This window comes from Callospermophilus lateralis, chromosome 1, assembly GCF_048772815.1.
Source record: "Callospermophilus lateralis isolate mCalLat2 chromosome 1, mCalLat2.hap1, whole genome shotgun sequence".
Taxonomy (NCBI): Eukaryota; Metazoa; Chordata; class Mammalia; order Rodentia; family Sciuridae; genus Callospermophilus; species Callospermophilus lateralis.
In genome coordinates this window covers 23,701,532-23,725,115 of record NC_135305.1, presented here as the reverse complement: position 1 = coordinate 23,725,115, position 23,584 = coordinate 23,701,532, and the positions used below count along the sequence as shown (strand labels likewise).

The 23,584-nt window shown below is 33.3% G+C and overlaps 1 protein-coding gene across 3 annotated transcripts in view; it reads right to left on the bottom strand.

Annotated features, from left to right (window-relative positions):
• Positions 1–23,584, bottom strand: part of Tmem209 (transmembrane protein 209) — a 36,865-nt gene that overhangs the window by 9,949 nt on the left and 3,332 nt on the right. For all 3 annotated transcript variants that reach the window (XM_076833171.1, XM_076833188.1, XM_076833179.1), the window contains exons 6-13: positions 17,639–17,840; positions 11,816–11,991; positions 11,106–11,177; positions 9,985–10,081; positions 6,374–6,499; positions 3,694–3,791; positions 1,910–2,024; positions 1,723–1,820 (exon numbers count right to left, since the gene is read on the bottom strand). In XM_076833171.1, the coding sequence (XP_076689286.1) occupies positions 1,723–1,820; positions 1,910–2,024; positions 3,694–3,791; positions 6,374–6,499; positions 9,985–10,081; positions 11,106–11,177; positions 11,816–11,991; positions 17,639–17,840 (984 nt within the window). The remainder of the gene's footprint in view (positions 1–1,722; positions 1,821–1,909; positions 2,025–3,693; positions 3,792–6,373; positions 6,500–9,984; positions 10,082–11,105; positions 11,178–11,815; positions 11,992–17,638; positions 17,841–23,584) is intronic.

Sequence of the window (23,584 nt, the reverse complement as noted above, 5' to 3'; positions counted from 1 at the left end):
CTTCATTAAACAAAATGTCTACACTTTGTGTGAGGAAATGGAAATATCTGTGGCAAGTTAAGACAGAAAGGGTACACATAATTCAGGAGCTTTAATATCAAGTAGGAAAAGCAGACAGAAAATGAAGAGATACAACAGAGTGTGAGGAAATATTATGAGGGTTGTAGGATACTATGGGAACACTAGAAGGCATGTACCCTAGACCAGCAAGGCAGAGACCTCCTCAAGGGAAAGATTTAAAAGCCGAGACCCAAAACATAAACAAAAAGTTGACATTTTGAGAGTTCCATGCATAGTAACAGCACTGAGTGAGGCCTGGAGAGTTACTCTGAAACGGGTGTCTCCGTATGCTACACACAAAAAGTGCTCTATGCCCTAAACTCATACATGAACAAGAGTGAGAATTTAAAAAGCTTTTAGTTATTCTTCAAAACACATTACATCATGCCTTAATATGCAAATAACAGGTTAAATATAAATTTATTTTATCTACCAGGACTACTAGGCAATTTTGCTAGCTCTAAAATCAAACTATTATTTTGTAATTGTTGGTCTATAAAAATAGCTAATTTACATTTTCAATTTACAGATTAACTTTTTTTATTTACTTTTTATTTTTTAGTTGTAGTTGGACATAATACCTTTATTTCACTCATTTATTTTTTATGTGGTGCTGAGGATTGAACCCAGGGTCTCACACGTGCGAGATGAGCGCTCTACCGCTGAGCCACAACCCCTGCCCCTACAGATTAACTTTTATCTACTTATTCTGATTTAGGTTGTTTTTACTCAAGAAACTGAAGATGTGTAATCACATCTTTTTTTTTTTTTTTTTGTACTGAGGATTTAACCCACAGGTGTTTTAACATTGAGTCATATCCCAAGCTATTTTTTTTTTTTTTTGAGACAGGGTTTCACTAAGTTGCTGTAGCTAGCCCCAAACGTGGATCCTCCTGACTCAGTCTCCCAAGTTGCTGGGATTACACATGTGCACCACCATGCTTGGCTAATGTTTTTTATAGCTATTAAGTAGTATTTCTAAGGAATAGGAAATTATAATATAAAGTTAATTTTAAAAGCAGAACAATGATTTTTAACCCACAAAAAATACACAAAAAGATAAAAATGAAAGTTTCTAAAAGGTAAAACACTAAAATGTTAACTATAGCTGCCTCTGAATGAGTAGTTTTTCTTACTTTTATAGTCAAAAGAAAATAATAATATAAAGAAACACATTTGCCCTAATTTAAAACTCTTACTGGGGGGCTGGGGATGTGGCTCGGGTGGTGGCATGCTCGCCTGGCATGCGTGCGGCCCGGGTTCGATTCTCGGCACCGCATACAAGCAGGGATGTTGTGTCCGCCGATAACTAAAAAATAAATATTAAAAAAAAAACTCTCTCTCTCTCTCTCTCTCTCTCTCCTCTCTCACTCTCTCTTAAAAAAAATATTCTAAAAAAAAAAAAAAAAAAAAAAACTCTTACTGGGGCTGGGGATGTGGCTCAAGCAGTAGTGTGCTTGCCTGGCATGCGCAGGGTGCTGGGTTCAATCCTCAGCACCACATAAAAATAAAATAAAGATGTTGTGTCTACCGAAAACATAAATATTAAAAAAATAATAAAAAAACTCTTACTATTCTCCAAACAGATACTAATTTAAAACATTATCAAAATAAGTCACCCATGACCTTCTGTAACAGTGACTTCTCTATATGTAGAAATACCTTTGGAAGATTGTAGACATGACGCTGGTAGATCAGCTCATAATGTGGAGGATTGATAGCACTCTGATAAATGCAAAAAACATTCTCATTTGTAACATCTGTGAAGAAAAAAGTTACATTAAAAAACTAAACACCAGACATATTTCATGCGTAAATCTCAACACATTCTTTTAGGAGAGATCTATACCTGGTTTATTTGGTGTCTGAACAAAGTGCTGAGAAGTAAATGTTTTTCCATCAGGGTACTTGGGATGTGGAGGTAATCTGGAATCAAGGTAGGTGCAAAATACATGCATGATGATCTGAAGATGAGAAAACAATTGTTCAAAGTTAACGTGAAATCTACTATGGATGTATCCCTTACAAAGTTTTCCCTCAAGAGAGAATTAGCAAAATTGCTTTGAAGAAGTTATGCTTAAGATAAAATTTATAAAATGAAAAGATAAAAAAGTCATAATTCAGGTAGCATATCTACTCTTTTAAAAGTATTATTTTCAACAAAGATAAGGATTTCACTAATAGAATCATTTCCTCTTTAATCGTACACTATGTTTAAGAAGGGAGACTAGGCTTAGTTCAAATAATCCACTAAAAATTTAAAATAAAAAAATGTATTTACCATCATTAAGTGTAAGTTTTGATGTAAAGGTTTCCTTTTCAAATTAAAAAAACATAAAATATTCTAGCCTACAAAGGTACCATTATCTCATTATCTGTGTGTTAGGGAGTGGGGGTCATATAAGGTAGGGACAGTTTAAACACCAAACTTCTCTACCCTAAATATTTAATGTTTTTTTTTTAATATTTTTTTTTTAGCTGTAGGTGGACACATTACTTTTTTATTTTATTTATGTGGTGCTGAGGATCGAACCCAGGGCCTCACACATGCGAGGCGAGTGCTCTACCGCTGACCCACAACCCTAGCCCCTTTTTTTGTTTTTTTTCATAAAACCAAAAGCATCCAGAAAACAAAACAAAATGAAATAAAGCCACCCAGAAAAGCAGGATATTTCTTGTTTTTTTGTTCAGTGGATCATTCATACTCATTAACTCAGCAAAACCAAGATAAAATGCACATATATCCAATTCTCAACTTGAATATCAACATTTAAAACTTAATTTTCACATATAATTATTAGATAAAACGAAAAGGAAAAAGGATTTTGAAAAAGTCTTTTAAGTGTAACAAAAACTTATATGCTTTTTAATCTGGTAAATTTGATGCTAGAAATCTTTCTTAAAGTGTTGATCCCAGATAAGAAAGAAATAAGCATGATAATATTCCTTGCAACATTAAGATAGAAAAACAAAAATTCTTTCCCCACCACAAGTTTCCTAGTTTTCTATGACCAATATAGAACAGTTAAATGACAGTGTGTAAAAACAAAAAAATTCTTACATATTGCAAAAAATGAAAAAAATTCAGGCTACATAATTTTATGTACAGGAATGATTACAGTATGATAAAAACACTAAAAAATAGGACCACCTAAGTACATGGGAAAAAAATGTACAAAAGTATTAACCAGTTGGGTTGAGACACTGGGCCTACCATAATTCATTAAGTTTCAAAATTCTTCTTTTTTTAAACATTTTTTTTCAGTTGTTTATGGACTTTTATTTTATTCATTTATTTATATGTGGTGCTGAGAATTAAACCCAGTGCCTCACACATGCTAGGCAAGTGTTCTACCACTGAGCCATAACCCCAGCCCTCAAAATTCTTTTTTTTTTTTTAATATTTATTTTTTAGTTTTAGGTGGACACAATATCTTTATTTTTTTTTTTTTATGTGGTGCTGAGGATCGAACCCAGTGCCTCACGCATGCCATGCGAATGCACTACCACTTGAGCCACATCCTGAACCCTCAAAATTCTTTTTAAATACCTATTTTTACAATGGAAAAACAAAACCACCAGTCTAGTATCCAAAATATTAAACTGAAAAAAAAAATTCAATTAAGGTCTTACAGCAGAATCAGTGGGCAGATCTGTATCCCATTTTCGTCCTTTGAAGTCTCCACCTCTATTCCATCTAAACGAGCTCATACAGCCTCCCTGAGAAAGTTCTGTGTAAACAAAGACGACATTAAAAAAGTTAAAGAGTTCAATTCACAATAGCTAAACTGTGGAACCAACCTAGATCACCTTCAATAGATGAATGGATAGAGAAACTGTGGTATATATACACAACGGAATATTCAGCCTTAAAGAAGAATGAAATTATGGCATTTGCAAATAAATGAATGGAATTGGAGAATATCCTGCTAAGCGGAAATAATAAACCAATCCCCCTAAAACATGCCAAATTAAAAAGCTAAAGACATGCCAAAAAAAAAAAAAAAAAAAGGCTAAAGGATTACAATAAGGAAAGCACATCATCTTAAAAATCTGAACAAAACATCCAAAATAAACACAGAATATGAAAGATCAAATTAAAGATCACTGTGAAAAAAGTATTAGACAAATCTAATATGAGGGATAAGAACCCTGGATTCTTCAAAAGTCATTGAACAACTGGGAAATCTGAATATAGACTTTAGATTAGATGGTATTATAGAACTGTTAGTTTTTAAAGTGTGATAACTATTATCATGACTACATAAAAGTTATATTCTTTTATCTATGTAGGTTTTGTGGTGCTGGGGAATGACCCAAGGGCCTTACACTGGACAGGCAAGTGCTCTTACCACCAAGCTGCACCCACAGCCCTAAAAGCTTATTTTTAGCAAAATGCATGCTGAAAAAGTAAATGTAATGATATCTGCAATGTTACTTCTAAATGGTACCGAAAAAAAAAAAAAGTATATGCACCAGAGAAAGACAATAAGACAATCAAAGGTGGCAAAATGTTTCTAAATGTTCAATCCTGGTGGTACAGTGTTCATCACATTCTTTTAAAATTCTTTGTATATTTGATATGTCATACTGTATATATACACATATATTTACCTTATATGTATATATATGTGTGCCTGTATGAATATATTTACACATTGTTTTTGGATATACAAACACCCTGTCATCTATGAGGCAATCTTGCCAAAAACTCTGAACCCAAGTTGACAGGAACCACAGAAAACGGAGGGAGGGTCATGTAAAATTATACCATGGATATGCTCAATAAAACCCAGACCAAGGGCAATTCTATAGGGCAAACAATATAGTCTTTCAACAAATACACTGCAAGGGGTTTGAGGGGAGAATGAACAGGAACCCTAAAGCCTAAAAGAAATTTTATTTGGGGCTGGGGTTGTGGCTTAGCAGTAGAGCACTCACCTAGAACATGCATGGCCCTGAGTTTGATCCTCAGCACCACATCAAAATAAATAAATTAAAGGTATTGTGTCCAATCAACTACAACTAAAAAATAATATTAAAAAAAAAGAAATTTTATTTGAACTTATACAGACTGGACAGTTCATGAAATAAAGGAAATGTTAAAAAGGAAATGTTAAAAATATTAGGTGTGATAACTATGTTGTAGTTAGGTGTAGCTGAGTGGTTTTTGGTTTTGTCTTTTAATTTTTATAATACTGGGGATTGAACCCAGGGGTACTTTACACTGAACTATACCCCCATCCCTTCTTATTTTACTTTGAGATAGGATTTTGCTAATCAGTTGCCCAGGTTGGCCTTGAACCTGTGATCCTTCTGCCTTAGCTTCTGGAGTAACTGGGATTAAGGCTGTGTCACCATGCCTCCCTGAATGATGGTATTTTAAAGTCTTCACCTTTTAGAGATACAGTAGGAAATACTTATAGGTAACTGGTAAGGATATATAGAATTTGCTTTAAAGGCAGAGAGTAGGTGGGGGGATATGTATGGATGGGGTAAGGGTTGCCCAGAGATTTGTGGATGGTGTTAAGGTGGGGTGATGTGTACAAAAGGGTTGTACAGATTATTCTTCCTAGATTTGTATGATTGAAATTCTCCATATGTGAAAAATTCTTACAAAGTCATGAAAAAGGCTTATTCCTGAACCCCAAATTCAAACCTAAGGGAAAGGGAAAACACTGCAACATTTTCAAATTAAGATTTATGATAAATATGAATAATAAAATACTATTTTTAATACTTATTTTAGGGATGAGAACATTTTACAAAGTTTATCCAAATTACAAAGAATTCATAAGAAGAGTATGTGTAAATGTCTGGAAGGCTGATTTCCCGATTCAAGTCATTCTCCTCAGAAGATGACATATTCCCTAAATCATAAGAATACAACAGAAACATAAGGTAGCAAAATATTAAATAGGAATGATAAAAATTAAGAAAGATAAAGGTCAGCATGTAGATATTATATAAAGAATGTTGTAATGGCACCCATTCTTGATATCTAAGAGTAGAAAATAAGTTGAAATATTCACTTGACCCTATTTGGCTCATATTTAAGGTTCCTATTCAAAATAAAATTATTATTAACACATTCAAGGCTTTTATTTTGACAATTCTTAGCACATAAGATAAAGGATCCAAGAGTTTTTCAGGTATAAGCCTTCATTTAGCCTTAATTAAATATATATTCAAAACATAAGATCATGGTTACACTTAATTTTTTCTAAAAAATGTTTCTCTTTATTTTTCTTCATTTATAAAATCCCAATGTCATGAAGAAGCTCTCATTTTTCCCATTCAAGTTAATAGTTACCTTTGATTCTCTCAAACAAGTATTCCTGATTTGGTGTTAGGTCTAGATACTGCACAATTGTATTCAGAGTTGGAATGAGAGGGGCTTTGACCAGGGCAGCCTGCTTCAAGCTGGTAATACTGGCCTCTGTTAAAAACAAAATACAGAGAACACAGATTATTCTTCAGGGGCTCTCAAAATGCTCTTCTTCAGGTGTTCAAACAGCTGATTCCTCACTACTTTCAGGTCTTCACACAAGTCAATAATGTCTTCTATGACATTCTATTGCAGATTTTGACTGTCCTCTATAAACAATAACAACAGTAATATCCTCCTGTGTGGTTTTTCCTTTTTAGCACTAATCATTTTATTTTTATTGCCTGTCTCACCTAATAAAGAAAGTTTAAAGAGGGAAGGGATTTGGGCCGTTTTTTGGGTAATTGTATTCCCAATGCATATGAGTATCAATTACACAAGTACTCAAAAGATATTGAAGGATAAATAAAAGCAATAATAATTTATCTTAATTTGTGTTATGCACTTTACCTACAATTTATCATTTCAGGCCAAAAGGCTGAAGGACCCCCCCTGGTTAAGGACCCCCCTGCCCCAGCAAAGAAGCAAACAAAATCCATTTTGACAAATCTATAAACAAGTAATATGTATAAGATTTTCATGGTATATGTATAAATAGACACATGACAGCTTTCAAAATAAACTGCATTAGAAGTTGGCTGTTATGCCAGGATCAGCAGACTTTATGAAAATCATTTCTCTTATATAATGAAAGACAACTAAGAAAAGAAATTAAAAACCAAAAAAATTCGAAAATGTCCAACCTTACTAGTAATACCTGATGTTGGGAAAAGGCATTCTTACATATAAAACACATAAACTGGTATATGCTTTTTGAAAGGAATACTCATTTTGTTAAACAACTCTACTTTTAAGAAATTATCTTAAGGAAATGATTTTAAATGTACACCAAAACTTAGGTAAAAGGAAATTCACTACAGTATTACTAATAATAGTAAAACTCTCCTAAATTTTAGATAACAGAGATTTGCTAAATACAATAGATAACAAATGTAAATAAGAAATACAGTCTAGCCATAAAAATAATGCTGGAGAATATTTAACAAAATGGAAAAATATGACAAAACCACATAATCTCTATTTAATTAAAAATATGTTCATATGTATTATATACACATATTTCTCAGTTTCTAAATATGTACTTTTCACATTTCTTAAATTATACAAATTACAATTGTTATATACAGGTAACATAGTTCCCTCAAACATAATAATTGGTTGTGACATAAAAAAACAATTTTTTATTTTTGTAGTTATAGATGGACAGAATGCCTTTACTTTGTTTATTTTTATGTGGTGCTGAGGATCGATCCCAGTGCCTCACACATGCTAGGCGAGTGCTCTGCCACTGAGCTACAGCCCCAGGTCCCATATATATCTTCCGTAGTCATCAACCAAAGTAATTTTATTTTTATTTTTTTAATATATATATATATATATATATATATTTTTTTTTTTTTTACAGAGAGAGAGAGAGATTTTTAATATTTATTTTTTAGTTTTCAGCGGACACAACATCTTTGTCTGTATGTGGTGCTGAGGATCAAACCCGGGCCACCAGGCGAGCATGCTACCGCTTGAGCCACATCTCCAGCCCCATAATTTTATTTTTTAACAAGCCCATCACAGTAGTAACATATTGTGATACGTATCTATCTTTACAGCTCATAAAGAAAGCTCCAGTGGGGCCTGGAGGCAAATATCTGTAATCCTAGCAGCTTAGGAGGCTGAGACAGGAGGATGGCAAGTTCAAAGACAGCCTCAGCAACTTAGTGAGACTCTGAGCAACTCAGCAAGACCCTGTCTCTAAATAAAATATAAAAAAGAGCTGAGGATGTGGCTCAGTGGTTAAGCGCCCCTGGTTTAATCCCCAGTACCTTTGCCCACCCCACAAAAAGGATTAAGCATAGATTCACTAACATTACCAAGACCAAGAAATTATTCATTCTGGCCTTGGAGCCAGAGAGGTCTGACCCCAAATCACTGCTCTGTGTGCTGGGTAATTTATTTAACCTCTCTGGGTCTCAGTAGCCTCATCCAGAAAATGGAGCAATATCAGCTTCCAAGCAATAAGAACATGTGTTAATTACATATGAAATATCTGGATACTGAATAAATACTTCAGGAATGCACATTTCTATTTTTAGTCCAAAGAATAAAGATTGAATAAAAAATGTTCAGTGTAAATGAGTGCTAATGCATAATCCTAAATACTGTATTTCAAGGAAAAATTTAATCTATAGAAGGAGCTGGCTAAAATATTCATTTTTCATTTTGAAATCTAGTTGCTTAATGGTAAGTGTAATATATATTTTTCAGGCAAATTATATCACAAAGTACCTTAGTTTGTTATCTATTTACCTATCTGTTAGGATTGGACCCAGGAATGTTTTACCCCTGAGCTACATCCCCAGCACTTTTTATTTTCAGACAGGGTCTTTCTAAATTGCTGAGGCTGTCCTCAAACTTGTGATCCTCTTGACTAAGCCCTCTGAGTCACTCGGATTACAGGTGTGTGCTATAATACCCAGAGAGTTTTATTTTTTTGGAACTGGGAATCAAACCCAGATGCTTTACCACTGAGCTACATTCCCAGTCACTTTTTATTTTGAGACAGTGTCTCACTAAATTGCTTAGGACCTTACTAAGTTGTTGAGGTTGGTCTTGAGTTTGCCACCCTCCTGCCTTAGCCTTCCTAGCTACTGGAATTACCAGTATGCACCACAGCACTCAGTCTACTTTTAAGTAGTGACTTACGGTTACTTTCTTTACAGAATGTTGTATTTAACATTTGAAAAGGATCTTGTGTATAGAATTAACAACACATACAACTCAATGAAAAGATAACCCAGTTTAAAAATTAGTAAAGGGTCTGAAAAGACTAAAAAGCACATGAGAAGATGTTCTATATCACTAGAAAACATATGTCCACATAAACACTTGCACAGGGCTGTTCACAGCAGCGTTATTCATAGTAGGCAAAATGGAAACAATCCAAATACCTATCAACTAATGAATGAATAAATAAAATATGGAAGATGCATTTTGAATACCACTTGGCCACATGAAGAAATGAAGTACTGATATACAATCACAAATATAAACATTGAGAACATAAGAACATACGTGAAAGAAACCAGTCACAAAGAACCACACATTGTATGACACCATTTAAATGAAATATCCCAAACAGGCCTACCCATAGACAGAAAATAGACTGATACTTGCAAAGGGCTGGAGAAAATGTACTGCTATTGGGGTATGGAATTTCTTTTTTGGGTAATAAAATGTTCTAAAACTTATTGTGGAAATAGTTGCATAACTCAAATTGCTGGACTGCACATTTAAAATGTGCTAACTATATGGTAGTCAAATTATATAAAGCTGTTACATTTTTAAAAAATCATATTATAGTAATTTAGTTTTCTTCACCTGAAGATAACAAAGGAAGTTTTTAATAGGCCATTATAAGAAGGTAGTTTCCACTTGGCTGATTTATTGAAAGTAAATGAAATGCTGAACTCTACTGCACATACCTCCTATTTGTAGCTCCGGACAACCCATTCGTCTCATCTGGGTGCTGACAGACTCAATCTCTTGTACAAGTGGCACCAATATTGTCTCATTGATCCACTAAGAAGAAATAAGGTATATATTTTTTATACATAATTAAAAAATGTTTCTCCAATAATTATTTTCATTTTTACAAGCAACTCTTTAAGAATTTTTTATTGGCTTGAATATTAACAGAACCATAAAGTACAGTGAAAAAGAATGAAAGTAGCTGCTACCTGAAGTCTAGAGTTAAATATGCAAATGGATGGGGTTGTGGCTCAGTGGGAGAGTGCTTGCCTAGCATGTGCAAGGCCCTGGATTTGATCCTCAGCACCACATAAAAATAAATCCATAAAATAAAGGCATTGGGTCTAACTGCAACTAAAAAATAAATATTTTTAAAAAATTATAGAAAGTGAATAAAAACTGAGTACAAGTTATTTTGATATAGTTCGAGAAGATGGAGAGAAGCTGGATGATTGTTTAAAGATACAGCAGCAGCCGCCACTACTATAAAATATAGTAAAGCTACCTGTAGCGAAAGGGGGGTTAAGGCACCCATAGAACCTGGAACATACAAGTGCTACAGAGAGTGGGGCAAAAGGACAGGGTTGAAAACAGAAACTAATCCCCTCTGGATATAGGAGAATTGACCTACAGGCCAAAGATTAGAGGGCTCTTCTGTACAGAAATCAATGAAATTATATATTCTGAAATATCTTCAAGGATATGTCATCTAAATGTTTTAAATTTTCTGAGGACAAGGTTCCTCTTAATTATTTCCCTCACAATTCTAGGTACATAATAGAACGACAGAAAAGTTTTCTGGAAAATACAACTGAAAAATTGGAAAAGGAAAGAGCATCCTCATGGTTAAATATATTATTTATCTTCTCTAAATGCACTGATTTACTAAATACGGAAGGAAAAACAATATCATGAAAACCAACAGCATAAGGTGAACGTCATATTTATTCTTATGTATGTATCATTCATATTATACTTTTAATAACAATTAATGTTAACATTCTAATAATTGACTCTGATAGACACTTTGTATATGAAGAGACAAATATGTCCTAACAGTAATGTCAGAACTTACATTTCTAAACTTAGCTGTCCAAGAATCCATGTGATCAAGAAGTTGTCTATTCATAGTCACTCTTGCCCAAACCTATTAAAAATATGTTTAAGATAAACAGTGAGGAAAAATCTTGCCAAAAATCATTCTTCTTTCCTGCACCTTCAAAAATATTTGAAGTTTAAAAAAAATCTCCCAAAACATCAATATTCATTTAATTAATATTCCATATTTTAAAACTTATTCTCTCATGGCTATTATTCACACATAAATATATCTTTTAAAGTTCCTTATGTTGGTAAGTTTAAAGAACACTTTTCTTGCTTTTAAGAACAAAATAAAAATCCTTATACTCCAAAAATCCTTTGTTTGGTACTAAACTGATAAAGTTACAGAATGCCAAATGTTCTAATCCAAATGTATTTTGAAACCAAGAGTCTGGTATATGTTAAGTACAATTAGATACCTGAGAGGCTTTCTATAATGTAAGTAAAAAAAATTTTTAGGCAGAGCCTTAATGTCAACTATGTGTCATGAAGAGTAAAAATGTACAACATAATTTAGTTTTTGGTACACAAAGTAAAACAGGAGCCTTTCCACTGTTTAATGAGTGCCAGATTTATAGTTCTATCTAGCAAAAGTGGAGATTATAGAAAAAAAATGATCCAGGAGTAGACAATTTTCTAGCGATCTGGAAATCATAAATATTGTCATTTTAATTTTCCATTTACCTCTTCTGCAGCTTGTTTAGAACTGAGATCAGCTTCATCTTTGTTAGCACATGGGGCCTGAGACCTACAGGCAAGTTGATACTGAAATTTCTTTAAAGTTTGTGCATAATCCCCCATAGAACGACTATAGTTCCAGAAAGTAGGACTAGTAGAAGGAGACGTAGAATCTGGGCTTCCTACAATAAGAAATTGAAATAATTTAAGTCTGTTGTTAATTTTTACATCTGACTGTTATCCTCAAACACTGGGCAGTCATGTAGCTAGGCAATGACAAAGAATTAGAAGACAGACCCTCATAAAGCATTTCTTCTTCCCTGCTCCCCAACATTATAATCTTCTCTTAGAGAGCAAGCATTTCTTACATTAAAAATTAAAAAGAACATTTTCTGAGCATTATCAACTTAAGAAACATAATAATTATAAGTGATTGAAAGTGTTTATATTTGTTGTAAAATTAAGCTTTTTTCATTCTGTAAGACTTTTAAATGATTCAGTGAGAAACAAACAAATTTCTCCAGCAAATAAACAGGTTAAGCAAGTTCTTCACCTGATTTTTAGAAGCCCCTGCTAAATGGAATGACTACAACCTCCTATTAATAGACTACTCTCTGGGCTATGGGCTAAACTTACTCATCCCTGCACTAACTGTGTTTTATTTACTAGCCTATTTTACTTACCATTCCTGTGTTGATTAAAAGACTATCTGCATATTATACTTCTATATTTATAACAAAATTTATAAATTTACTTTTAGGACGTGTCAAAAAATTTACGTTTAGGGGCTGGGGTTGTGGCTCAGTGATAGAGCACTTGCCTCCACACATGAGCCACTGGGTTCAATCCTCAGCACCACATAAAAATAAATAAATAAAGATATTGTGCCCATCTACAACTAAAAAAAATATTTTAAAAAATCTACATTTAGGAATCTACTCCTTCAGAGGCTTAATTATACAGAGTACTCATCACACTTGAGAGTTATAATCAATCTGATTTCTCAAAGAGAATCTGAGTTCCCTGAGGGCAGGGAGTATTTTTTCTCCTAGCACCTAGCACAGTGACTGAATAAATAAGCAAGTTTCCAGTGACAAATATACTAGGGCTTTTTTTTTTAGTTCAACAGATATCAGTAACATCAACTAAGAATTTATACTCACACATAAAAATCACAAATAGAAACTTTTTTTTTTTTGCCTTAAAAAAGTTTTAAGACGAGTGACTACAAAACGTTAAAATTAGTTTTCCTGTGATGTTTATACACACAAATGATGAGAAATCATGAAAGAGATGTGGCAACATTTCAATTCACCTTAAAGGCTGGCCAGTTTTGTGCCATGATGAATGTAGTGTTTCATGCTGGCATAAAAATTTAGTTATGTGAAGAAACATCATACTTCACGTGAAACTAATTTCCAAGTAGGAAATAGAATAGGAAGGTAAGAAATAAGGTCATGATGCAGCATAAAAGGTTATCCTGTTTTGATTAATCATTTTGAGTATTAACTTTAAAAATGATAATCAAGCTTTCTGTGAAAAACTTGTACTTGAAGGGCTAGGGATGTAATTCAGTGGTTGAGCACTTGCCTAGCATGTGTAAGATCCTGGCCCAAATCTCCAATACCACACAAATATATACATACACACATCTGAATTTCCATCTAGCCTTCTATTAGGCAAAGCACTAATAAAACTACTGAAAATTAAGGTTTTTCTTACCAAAACAAACAAAAACCACAAAATCACTAGGGAACAAGCCTCCAAGCAAAATAGGCAAAAAGACAAAAGTGTCAGTAGTTAACTTCCAAGAACTTTTGAAATAGAGAAACTAAAAACAAGACACTCTATAAAAATCATACATATTTGAAAAGAACCAAATAAGACTAAAAAATGAAAAACAAAACAAAACAAAAACACACCCAACTAAACTTTAAAAATTTTATGACACATGCCTGTAATCCCAGGAGGGAGGCTGAGTCAGGAGGACCTCGAGCTCAAAGCCAGTCTCAGGAACTTAGTGAGACCTTGTCTCAAACAAAAAATAAAAAGGGCTAGGGAAGTGGTTCAGGAGGTAAGTGCCCCTAGATTCAATCTCCAGTATATTAAAAAAAAAAAAGAAAAAAAAAAAAAAGATTCAATGAGTTAAAAAACACACAACCAAAGTAACTAAAATAAGTAAAGTAAGCTCAGAGGCAAAACAGAGTTGTTCTTTAGAGAATGCCAAACTAGTCAACATAAAAGAAAGAAAAATACAGAAATTCTAGTATTTCATTTTGTAACCATCATTGTATTAACCCACTAAGGCAAGCTACAGTCACTAGATGAACAGGAGATAAAAGGATCCAATTTTATATTACCAATGAAGGGACAAAATGCTATCTTGTATCTTCTGATGGGAAACACTGAAGACATGTCACCACCTAAGCAGTATGCCCACCAGAAAATATTTAACCTGAATCTAACAATGAGAAAATGATTATACAAACCCAAATTTGCAAAACAACAGCACGATCTCTTCAAAATGCTAATGTCATAGAAGACAAACATATAATTCCAAAGCAAACATGCAAATTTCTAGATTAAAGAAGACAAAAGGGCCAGGCATAGTGGTGCATGCCTGTAATACCAGGGACTGAGGAAGCTGAGGCAGGAGGATTACACGTTTAAAGCAACTTAGTGAGAACTGTCTCAAAATTTTTTTTAAAAAAAGGGGACTGGGGATGTGGCTCTGTGGTTAAGCCCCTCTGGTTTCAATCTGTGTACCAACAAAAAAGGGACAAAAGAAGCATGATAACTAAATGTAATGTGATCCTTCATCAGTAAAAGAAAAAGTTACAAAAGTCATTATTAAGACAACTGGATTAATGTGTCTATGAGTAAAGAAGTATTTCAAGTATGATAATCATATTGTAGTTATAAAGGAAAATATCCATGTTCTTAGAAGATGCATGTGATATATTCAAGAATGAAGTGGCAGGGGGCTCACAACTTTTTTTCAAATGCTTTAGCATAAAAGTGTATGTGTTGGGCACATATGAGTGAGAGACACCGAGCACCTAGTTTCTCACTAATGGAGAAAGGAGTTATGGATAGGGAAAGGGAGGGACTAGGAGAAACCCTTTGTAGGTGAATTGGAATTAAGGTATAAATATAAGCTATTTTCTAGCTGTATGTTCTAAGGACCTAGAGTACTGATACTCAGTAACAATAGTGGTCACACCAAGAACCTAGCTATTCACTTCTAAATACCATTCTTCACTAAAGAAATTTGGACTTCTGAGGTAAAGAGAATAATTCCAGAACTAGCCAGGGAAAGTAAAGGATGAGTTTGGAATATTTTGTGATACTAGAAACTATCTGAGGGGAAAAAGTACTCAAAGAATGCCATGTCAAAAGATACATAAATGCGGGGTTGGAGATGTGGCTCAAAGTGGTAACATGCTCGCGGGGCAAGCGCGGGGCGCTGGGTTCAATCCTCAGCACCACATAAAAATTAAAAAAAAAAAAAATAAAGATGTTGTGTCCACCGAAAACTAAAAAATAAATATTAAAAAAAAATACATAAATGGGCTGTGGCTGTGGCTCAGTGGTATAGCGCTTACCTAGCATGTGTGAGGCACCAGGTTTGATCCTCAGCACCATGTTAAAAATAGACAAATAAATAAAATAAGGTATTTAAGAAAAAAAAAAAAAAAGAATACAGAAACTAGTTTAAGAGGACCTCACTAGCCAACCTGGGACAATGCAACTATCAAAATAAATGACCTAATTGATGAGAATAAAAAGCATTATCTTTTCTTTTGAAGTAAAATGCTATTTAGTAACTAGAATGACACAAATAAATTTAAAGGTCATAACATAATAGTGTGACTATACTTACTATCACTGAATTGCACACTTAAAATGGTTAAGTCTTATGTTAATTTGTTAATATCAGACAAAACAGATTTTAAGGCAAAGATAAAAATAAAAGACACAATTCACCAGAAAATTAACTGTTCTGAATTTATAGGTACTTAACATAATCTCATACATTTAGCAACCTGACAGAATTATGAATATTTTATTGAAGAAAATCAGTGGGAGGGTTTGATATACTTTCTTAACAAATGATAGATCAAGCAGAAAAAAATTAGTAAGATAAAGAGTTTTAAGAATATTATCAAGAACCTTAACCAATAAACACATATAGGGACCAAAATTAAGAGATTATGCATTCTTTTGAATACACTCAAAAACCATTTACAAAAAATGGCCACGCTACCACACAGCAACCTAAAAGCAAGTCTAAAAGAAAGAGGAAAAGAAAGAAAAAAAGAAAACTCCCAGACATTAATAGATATAGATCAGAATCTCTAGTCACACAGTACAATTAACTTAGGGGGAAATGAAGATAATCAGGACTCTTCAGGTTTGAAAATTAAAAGTGACACCAATAACACTTGCAAACAACAATAGCACTTCTAAATAAACTTCTACAGGTTGAGGAAAAAATAAAATGAAGTCTGAAAATCACAAACATGTGTAGAGGTTGTTTTGTGTTATACCCTATATCATTTTCAGTAGATTTGAAATACCTCAAAATCTAAAGATGGAAAAAGCATGTATCAAAAGTAATAAGATAATATTGATTTGTTTCTTTGACATTTGTGGCATTCTCAGGCAGAATTAAATTAAAACTCCCTAGAGAGATTTCAAGCGACACAAAGAGCCATGGTCCAATAACTTGGCTTCCTCACCATGGCTGTGCTTTAGCACCTAATGTGCTTTCTGTGAAAGTTCCTGAGGGGGAAAAATCATTACTCAGTTCAATAATCTAATTTGGTTTCAAATAATTGACTTTGTAATAATCAAATCCTCTACAAATAGATTAAGATTTGCTAACTTTCCTTCCCTAGGTAAACTACATAGGCTTTAAGAAAATACTAAAAGACAAATTTTTAAATGTTCTGAAAAATAGCAGCATTTTTAGGGTAAATACATACTTCTTCCTCAACCTGCCCTGCCACATCAGCATTCCAAAGGATTGCCTCAAAAGAGACAAATATTATTTGAATAAACTTTGCCATGCACTGCTTCAAAACATTATTTTATAGCCTCAACTTTTATTTTTTTTTTTTTTTGCAGTACTGGGGATTAAACTCAGGACCTTGAACAAGCTAGTCAAGCTCTCTATTGCTAAGCTACACCCTCAGTGTCCCCCACCCCAGGGTCTTTTGTTTTTTTTTTTTTTTAAGAAAGAGTGAGAAAGAGGGAGAAAGAGAGAGAATTTTAATATTTATTTTTTAGTATTTGGCGGACACAACATCTTTGTCTGTATGTGGTGCTGAGGATCGAACCCGGGCCACACGCATGCCAGGCAAGCGCGCTACCGCTTGAGCCACATCCCCAGCCCTTTTGTTTTGTTTTAATTTTGAGATAAGTTCTAAGATGCCCAGGCTGGCCTCAAACTTGTGAGCCTCCCGCCTCAGCCTCCTGGGAATTCGGATTATAGGTGTGTGCCAATAAACCCTGGCCTAGCTCGGCTTGAAACAGAAATTTTAACTTGCATTATACAAAAAGGCTTTCAACCTTACTGTAGATAAAAGGCTCAAGGCATCTCAAGCTATTGTATTTTAACTTCTTAAAATTTGATGGATGCTAATTCCAAATGCATAAAATTATTACATATAAAGCAATACAAAATGTGTCTTTCTCTTAAACTACACAAATTATATTAGTAAAAGAGACAAAAATACATAGAGGTATCAAAATAATGAAAACAATACATTAAGGATTATGTACAATGACAACAAAAAATATTTGCCTTAGAAATAAATTGTGTACCCAGCTTAACTCTATGCTGCTTCTCTTCTTCACTTCTAAGAAAAGTGTCCAAAGTCCGCAGGTCTGTCATGTAGTCCTCTTTGTCAGTAGGTGAGTTATAGACAGTGGGTGAAGAACGGTATCGAGATCTCAGGCCGCTGCTCTCCACTGGGCCAACAGTGGTAGGGTATGGAGAAGAAGGAGAAGGACTAAAGCCTGCCAACTATACAAAATAAAAAAAAAAAAAAAAAAAACCTTTCGTTTATTTTTCCTTAGCTGAAATTTATTTTTGTAGTTATTTCTTTTTTTATTTATTTATACTGTGGTTTCAACCTAGGGGTTCTTTATCAGTGAGCTATATCCCCATCCCTTTTGGTATTCCACAGGGTCTCCACAAAGTTGCCAAGGTTGGCCTTATAGACTCCCAAGTCACTGAGTTATAGGCATGCACTACAATACATGGCTTATTTTTTTTTTTTTTTTGAATACTTTGGTTAAGTGATAGTCACTGAGCGCCAGTGTTTGGATCTGTTTTTTTTTTAATTTTTTTATTATTAGTTGTTCAAAACATTACAAAGCTCTCGACATATCATATTTCATACATTTGATTCAAGCGGATTATGAACTCCCATTTTTAACCCGTATACATATTGCAGATTCACATCGGTTACACATCCACTTTTTTACATACTGCCATACTAGTGTATGTTGTATTCTGCTGCCTTTCCTATCCTCTACTATTCAATGGTCAAAATCTAGAACATTTACAACACCAAATGCTGGTGAGGTTGTAGAACAATAGGGACTCTCATTCATTGCTGATGGGAATGTAAAATGGTATAGCCACTTTGCAACAGTTGGGTGGTTTCTTACAAAAGTTAAACATTCTCTTACCATACCATCTAGTAATTACTCTTTCGTAATTACACAAAACTTATGTCCATACAAAAAACCTAGCAGCTTTATTCATAATTGCCAAAATTTGGAATCAACCAAGATGTCTTTCAGAAGGTAAATGAGTATATTACTCAACAAGCTATCAGGTTATGAAGATATGGAGGAACCTTAAATGCATATTCCTAAGAGAAAGAAGCCAATCTGAAAGGCTACATACATGTAAGTTCAAATATATAACATTCCAGAAAAGGCAAAATATGGAGGAAATAAAAAGATCAGTGGTTATAAGAGATCTGGAGGGAAAGAGGGATGAATTACGTGGACTATAGGGGACTTTCTTCTGTATGATGCTATACTGATGGATATATATGTTATTATGTATTTGTCCAAACCCATAGAATGTATCAATTAATATAGGTTCCTCAACTGTAATAAATATGCCACTCTGATATATATGGTAAGGGGTATTTTTACAAGAGGAGTTATGGGACATCTCTGTACCTTCCTACCAATTTTGCTGCAAACTCAAACTAAAAAAAGTAATAGATATTTCAAAAAGTTTAATGAAGAAAATAGGTAATATCTATAACCTCACTATCCAGAGATAATTTAATCCTTTCCCACGTTTCTTTTCTATTTTGAAATCTTTAAAATGTACATAGCTATTTCAATGTATTTGTATTTACATAATTAAGACAATACTATTTGGCTTTATGTACTTTCTAAAAAAGTTACCCAAGTGTTTCCTGTATCTCTTAAAAATATTATTTGTATTACCATATATTTTAATACACAAATATAACAATTTATTATTATATGCTTATTCTGTATATTTGGATTGTGTGCAAGTTTTGGCTACTGTAAATAGTGTTAATATTGAACACTGTTATACATACATCTTTGCTTGAATTTGTGATCATTTTCTTTAGGATAGATTTCTGAAACTAAATTTATTTGGCTAAAGCATATGAACTTTTTAAAATACATATTCCCACCTATTAAATGAAATGTTACCCTAAATCATGTTCCTATCAGAGAATAATAGATAGGAATACCATATAACTATATGTCCATCAGAAGTACTACTTTAGTTTACTTGATATACAAGAATATTTTGTTATAAATGTACATTTAATTATCATTTCCTTATCCTCACAAAATTAAACACTATAAATACAATTACTGGTCACCTCTATTACCTGTTAACTGTTTGCTTAAGTATTAACAATTTTTTCTATTGCATTTCATGATCAATTTGTATTAGTTTATAATAAGCTTATTACAGGTCTTATAATTATTTAATGCTGTTCAAAAATAAAAGTGTTAATCCTCTTTCACACTGATATCTCTTTTTTTAAGTTAACGTATCAATTCCTTTTATATACTATGATTATATCTGGGGTACTATTTTTCTTTTTTTAGATATACATGACAGTCAAGTGTATTTTGGCATATTATACATACATGTAGTATAACTTCCCATTCTTAAGGTTGTACCTGATGTGGAGTTACACTGGTCACTTATTCACATATGAACACAGGAAAGTTATATCCGATTCATTCTACTCTCTTTCCTATTCCTATCCCCCATCCCTTCCCTTCATTCCCCTTTGTCTAATCCAATGAACTTCTATCCCCCTTCACCCAATTTATTGGGTACTGTTGTATTTAATTGGTCTATTTTTGGTTACTTAAAAAAGTAAAACAGATGTTACAGCTTTAACATCTATAGGGATAAACCCTAACTCTTAGTAAAAACTTTCCTGGCTCCCAGAGGAGCAGAGTAACACATGCCTACAATCCTTGTGACTCAGGAGGACTGCAAATTCCAGGCCAGCCTCAGCAACTTAGTGAGACCCTCAACCACTTATGGAGACCCTGTCTTAAAATAAAAGTAAAAAAATAAAAGGTACAGGGATATAGCTAAGGGATGAAGCACTGAGTTCCATCCCCAATACAAAATTTAAAAAAAACCCAAACAAACAAAATCTTTCCCGGCTTTTCCCCCCCCTATATTCATGTTCTCTCTTCATTTAGCATCTTTTATATTTCATAGTAATATATCATATATTTTCATATAGGACCTATATACTTCTATAGCTCAATCTTGGAATGTTTATATTTTTACACAATTATAGAAATTTTGAAATCCCCTTGGATCTAACTGAATAATGCTTTATATGATTATAAGCTACTGATTTTGGATATTACCTTATATCCAGCTACTTAATGGAAGGGTTTTTTGTTGTTTTAGTACTGAGCATTGTCTAACACTAGCCACATCCCTAGTTCTTTTTGTTTTTTTTTTTTTTTTAAAGAGAGAGTGAGAGAGGAGAGAGAGAGAAAATTTTTAATATCTATTTTTTAGTTATCGGCAGATACAACATCTTTCTTTGTACGTGGTGCTGAGGATCGAACCTGGGCCGCACGCATGCCAGGCGAGCGCGCTACCGCTTGAGCCACATCCCCAGCCCTTTATTTGTATTTTGAGACAGAGTTTCACTATGATGCTGAGGCTGGCCTTGAATTTGCAATCATTCTGTCTCAGCCTCCTGAGTTGCTGGGATTACAGGTGTTCACCACCACACGTGGTTTATAACCAAAATATTTAATATTAAAATGGATGCTTTTAGAAAATAGTTTTTAAAAATTTAGTTTTGGGTTGGAGGTGTAGCTCACTGGTAGAGTGCTTGTCTATAAGGTGCAAAATCCTGGGTTTAATCCCCAGCACTACAAAAATAAAGAAATAAAGAAAAGAGAAATTTAGTTTTTATACAGATTCTTGAATAGAATATGCTAATAGATTACTTGCTCTGATAGAATAAACCACCTGGTCATCGATTATCCTTTATTTTAGAAAAAAAATCAGCATCTTAATATTCTATGAATTTAAATGGTTATTTATGATTTTCACAAATAAATTTGTCCTGTTGTATTTTTTGAGCTTTTAAAGTATTATTTCTGTCCCTAAAGTTAACAGAAAATACAGTTTTCCTAATTCCATGGACTTTGCAAAAAGAAAGGTGCAGTATTCGATGTATTTATCAAGGTGGTCTTTTTAAACATTGTTCAAATCTTTTGTGTCTTTATTTGTTGCCTACTTTATTGGACATACGTTGATAATACTAAAGTCTTCTACAATAATTCTGTTTATTAATCTCTTCATATTTCTGCTTTATATATATTATATACATACATTTTAGTATCTTTATTTATTTATTTTTATGTGGTGCTGACGATTGAACCCAGGGCTTCGCACGTGCTAGGCAAGAGCTGTACCACTGAGCCACAACCTCAGCCCCTCTGCTTTATATTTTATGATGCTATATTATTCAACATATAAAGATTGTGACTATTGTATCTTCCCGATGTATCATTTCCTTCAATTTAAAATGATATTTTGTCCAATATAATGCGTTTTTCCTTAAAGTTATACTTTGATAACACTGCCACCTTATTGTTTTTCTGATACATCATCATAAAAGTGTAACTTTGTCACTTTTACTATGACATTTTCCTGATATACTTTTTAAGATTTTAAAACAAGAAAGATAATAAGGTGAAAAATCTTAATTTATATTTTTTTCTATCTAATTTGTATATGGAAAAATGTACAAGGCAGAAAAGATGACGGCAAAAGATTGTGTAGCAAAAGTGAGCAAGAAAAGACTGCTTCATTAAAAATAAACATTGTACTTGATGTTTTGGTAGGAGGCATCTCTACTACTTTTTTTGTACAGAGAGAATATAAGCTGCAATGTACCTGATTTTGTAGCAAAAAAGCAACATTTGACATTTATGGTCAACTCTCTTAATACAGACAATCCACAGTGAAATTGCTACATAAAGAACCAAAAAGAGGGTCTGGGATTATGGCTCAGTGGTAGAGCGCTTGCCTACCACGTGCAGGGGCCTGGGTTCAATCCTCAGCACCATACAAAAATAAATAAATAAAATAAAGATATTGTGTCCAGCTACAACCTAAAAATAAATATATATATATATAAAAACTAGAACCAAAGAGACATATGGAAACAGGATGGCCCAATTACATATAATATAAATGAGAAATCACAAGTCAGTGATAATGAAAATAATATATGAAAATTAGAGCAACATAAATTTCAGCAAAAACAAAAATAAAGGGTTGGGGATATGGCTCAAGTAGTAGCGTGCTCGCCTGGCATGCTGGGTTTGATCCTCAACACCTCATAAAAATAAAATAAAATAAAGATATTGTGTCCACCTAAAACTAAAAAATAAATATTTAAAAAATAAAATCCCCATCTGTGTGTACATGTTTGTGTTTATGTGTGGGGTACTGGGGACTGAACCTTGTAGCAGCGTGCATTACCACTGAACTACATCTTAGATCTTTATTTTGAAACGGGTCTTGCTAAGTTGAAGAAGCCGCCCTCAAACTTCTGATCTAACTGCCTCAGTCTCCTCCAGTTACTGGGTTTACATATACACCATCATACCCAGCAAAAACCCTTAATTACACCACTGAAAGGGAGAAAATCAACTGGCAAAGTAAGGGAAATTTCTAAATTTAGAAAAGAAAAAAACACAAGAGGACAAACAGAACTGACAATTAAAAATTTTAAAATCTCTATATGTATATTTTTGAAAATCCCATAATTAAAATACCAACTTAGGAGGAAAAAATCAGAGGATACAGATCCAAAAGACAAGTGGGTAAAGAATGAGAACTTTGCAAAAAATATACATTAAGCTACAATAGACTATTTTCATTTTTCTTATCAGCAGAAATTTATAAAAAATTGATTAACTTGATAATCAAAGGTATGATAAAATGAATACTCTTAAACATTTCTGTGACATATAACCTGGTACAATTCTTTTGAGTAGCCACCTATTCCCTTTAAATTATCCGGAACTTTATAGACATTTAGTGCAAATTAATAATAGCATTTGTAATAGTGGGGATAGAATCCAGGGTCTCGTGTATGCAAGGTAAGCACTCTACCACTGATCTATACCACTAGTTCTCTTTCATATTAAGAGGTTGTTTAAAAATCTTTTGATTAGGTATCAGGATTAAACCTA